Source organism: Phytophthora parasitica, assembly GCF_000247585.1.
Source record: "Phytophthora parasitica INRA-310 unplaced genomic scaffold supercont2.19, whole genome shotgun sequence".
Lineage (NCBI taxonomy): Eukaryota > Oomycota > Peronosporomycetes > Peronosporales > Peronosporaceae > Phytophthora > Phytophthora nicotianae.
In genome coordinates this window covers 395777-397985 of record NW_008649005.1, presented here as the reverse complement: position 1 = coordinate 397985, position 2209 = coordinate 395777, and the positions used below count along the sequence as shown (strand labels likewise).

The window sequence follows — 2209 nt, the reverse complement described above, 5'->3', positions numbered from 1 at the left end:
GTATCATCGAGGACTCGTGCTGCTTGACTGTATGCAACCCTCCAATTCCAAATACTATGATGAATGCGAAAACCTTTTGAATGAGCTGTTCGTGGAAAAACTACGTTCATGTATATCAAGAGACACATATTCACACCAGCCTGACGGATCAAGTTGTAGTGCAGATGTGTACGTTTTTTATTTAGTGCTTCGAGAACGACGGCAAGAGCACGCCGGAAGAGGTGGATCGCCTGAGGAGGATCATCTGAAGCCGACAGCACCTGCTGCTTGGAAAAGGGAACGCACTGCCATCCGCTGCGGAGGCGTCGTCTGCGACATCGCTATGGGGGACGCCAAACCGGTAGCTCAACGCGTGCGTAGAGTGGCACCACAGTTCCGTGGCAAACTGTCCGGCTTGATCAAGGGCCTGTTGTCCGCTAAGATCATTAGGGTGCTCAGCTCTCCGTGGGCGTCGCCGATCGTGGTGATAATCAAGAAGAATGGCGTCGACATCAGACTCTGCATTGATTACCGCGTTGTGAACAGCCTGACGCGCCTCATGGTGTACCCCACGCCGCTGATCAACGATCTGCCCGAAGACATGGGCAAGGTGCTCTGGTACTGTTCGCTGGATATGGCGAGCGGATTCTGGGTCGTGGAAATGACTGAGAGAGCCCCGAAGACACCAAAGAACGCGGAACTATTGCCTTCTTGCTTAATGAAGCTCCTGCAGATGACGTCGGTGCTGCGAGCGCTGATGTGGTTAATGTGGTGTCTCGGTAAGTTGCCCGTATCTACGATCCTGAGACGAAACTCTCCCGCGAAGATCTGGCGGTAACCGCTCAGCTCGGTCAGCTAACAGCACGAATGGAAGTTGCTGGAATACCAGCGACTGGTTGGCCATTGAACACTCGGTAGTGGTCGTGTCCTTGTGTATATTGGGCGAAGTATGGAGCGTGTGTGCACACATTGCTCGCAAAGCACGTCTGGGGTGTGCATGTCATGGATTCTCGGGAGAAGCTGGAATACCGCGGCACAAATCGACGGAAGGCCGGATGCCAACAGGCTGGACGTCCAAACAGCAACACCCCAGCGCTAGTGGTAGAGTAGATATTGCGTTAAAGATCAATATTAACAATTGGCTGAAGGATGCGTGCTTACCATTAAATTCATACCCTACATGTGTAGTGCTGTCTTCACCTGGACGACCTCATGCTGGGCTCGAATGTGGTGAGGTAAACGTGCTGGGCCACGGTGAGCGACGATTGATCTTCGGGCGTCCACCTGACGGAGAGTGATGACCGCACAACATACGCGCAGGCGCTGGACGCGTCTCTGTCGGTAGCGGTGGCAGCAGCGTCATCATCTACGTGGGCGGTGGCAGCGTCTCTGTGGGCAGCTTAAGCATCTCTGTGGTCGGCGGCAGCGTCAGCATCTCTGTGGGCGGCAGTGGCGGCGGGACACTCTGGTCGGCAGCGGCGTCGACCTGCGTCTCATGGGTAGTGGCGGCGAGAGTTCTGCAGGGCAGCTTCTCTGTGGGCTGCGACCAAGGGGGCGTTTTTGAGTTTGGGCTGCACAGGATATTGTGTGGATAGTGTGACAGCAGCCAAACGATCACTTTTGAAGGGTATTAATAATGGTGCAAACTACGACGTGACAACAGTGCTGTTGTACGTGCGGCCGTGATGGTGTGGCCTTGCTCTTGCCTGGGTGCTGAGTGATCATGGTGAGTGGTGCATGTCTTTTTGCTAAGTACTTCCTCCGTCCGAAAATATAAGGCAGTCCCTGTAATTCTGTTGTCCGGAAATATAAGAATTAAGTGCGTGTATCCATTACTTATTTCAACTGAACCGAACTTAAGAACGACTTTGCTCTGTTGTACACCTCCTCAGTACAAGCTAGCGACGGCAGCAAAAGACCAGTGTCTGCTCTCATCTTGTCCTTGGAAAGGTGTGGAATGTTGTATTTGTTGCAGCCGTCAACTCTCATCGATGCTTGTAGCACAGACTGAAGCGTTAGTAGAGGTTTCGCGTGTGCAGAATGGCTACGAAAAACACCAGCCTGGTAGTAGTCGTGTAACGTAGACTTTGCAATACCGAGACTACTCGCCAAAGTACGGATGTCGGTTCTGTCTTCCAGGGGAATAAGTTCGATGGCCTCGTTGACCTGGACGCGGAACTCCGACGTCAACCGCGACTTACGGCCACTTCGACCCTTTCTACCGCTCTCG

At 53.1% G+C, this 2209-nt stretch overlaps 1 protein-coding gene across 1 annotated transcript; it reads left to right on the top strand.

The window, feature by feature from the left end:
• Window positions 1-80: 80 nt before the first annotated feature.
• PPTG_22582 (hypothetical protein) lies at window positions 81-1574 on the top strand (the record flags this gene model as incomplete). The annotated part of the gene is made up of 4 exons (XM_008905183.1): window positions 81-87; window positions 186-758; window positions 826-1233; window positions 1300-1574. 4 exons carry the CDS (start codon window positions 81-83, stop codon window positions 1572-1574), a joined length of 1263 nt encoding a protein of 420 aa, XP_008903431.1.
• Between the last annotated feature and the right edge of the window lie 635 nt (window positions 1575-2209).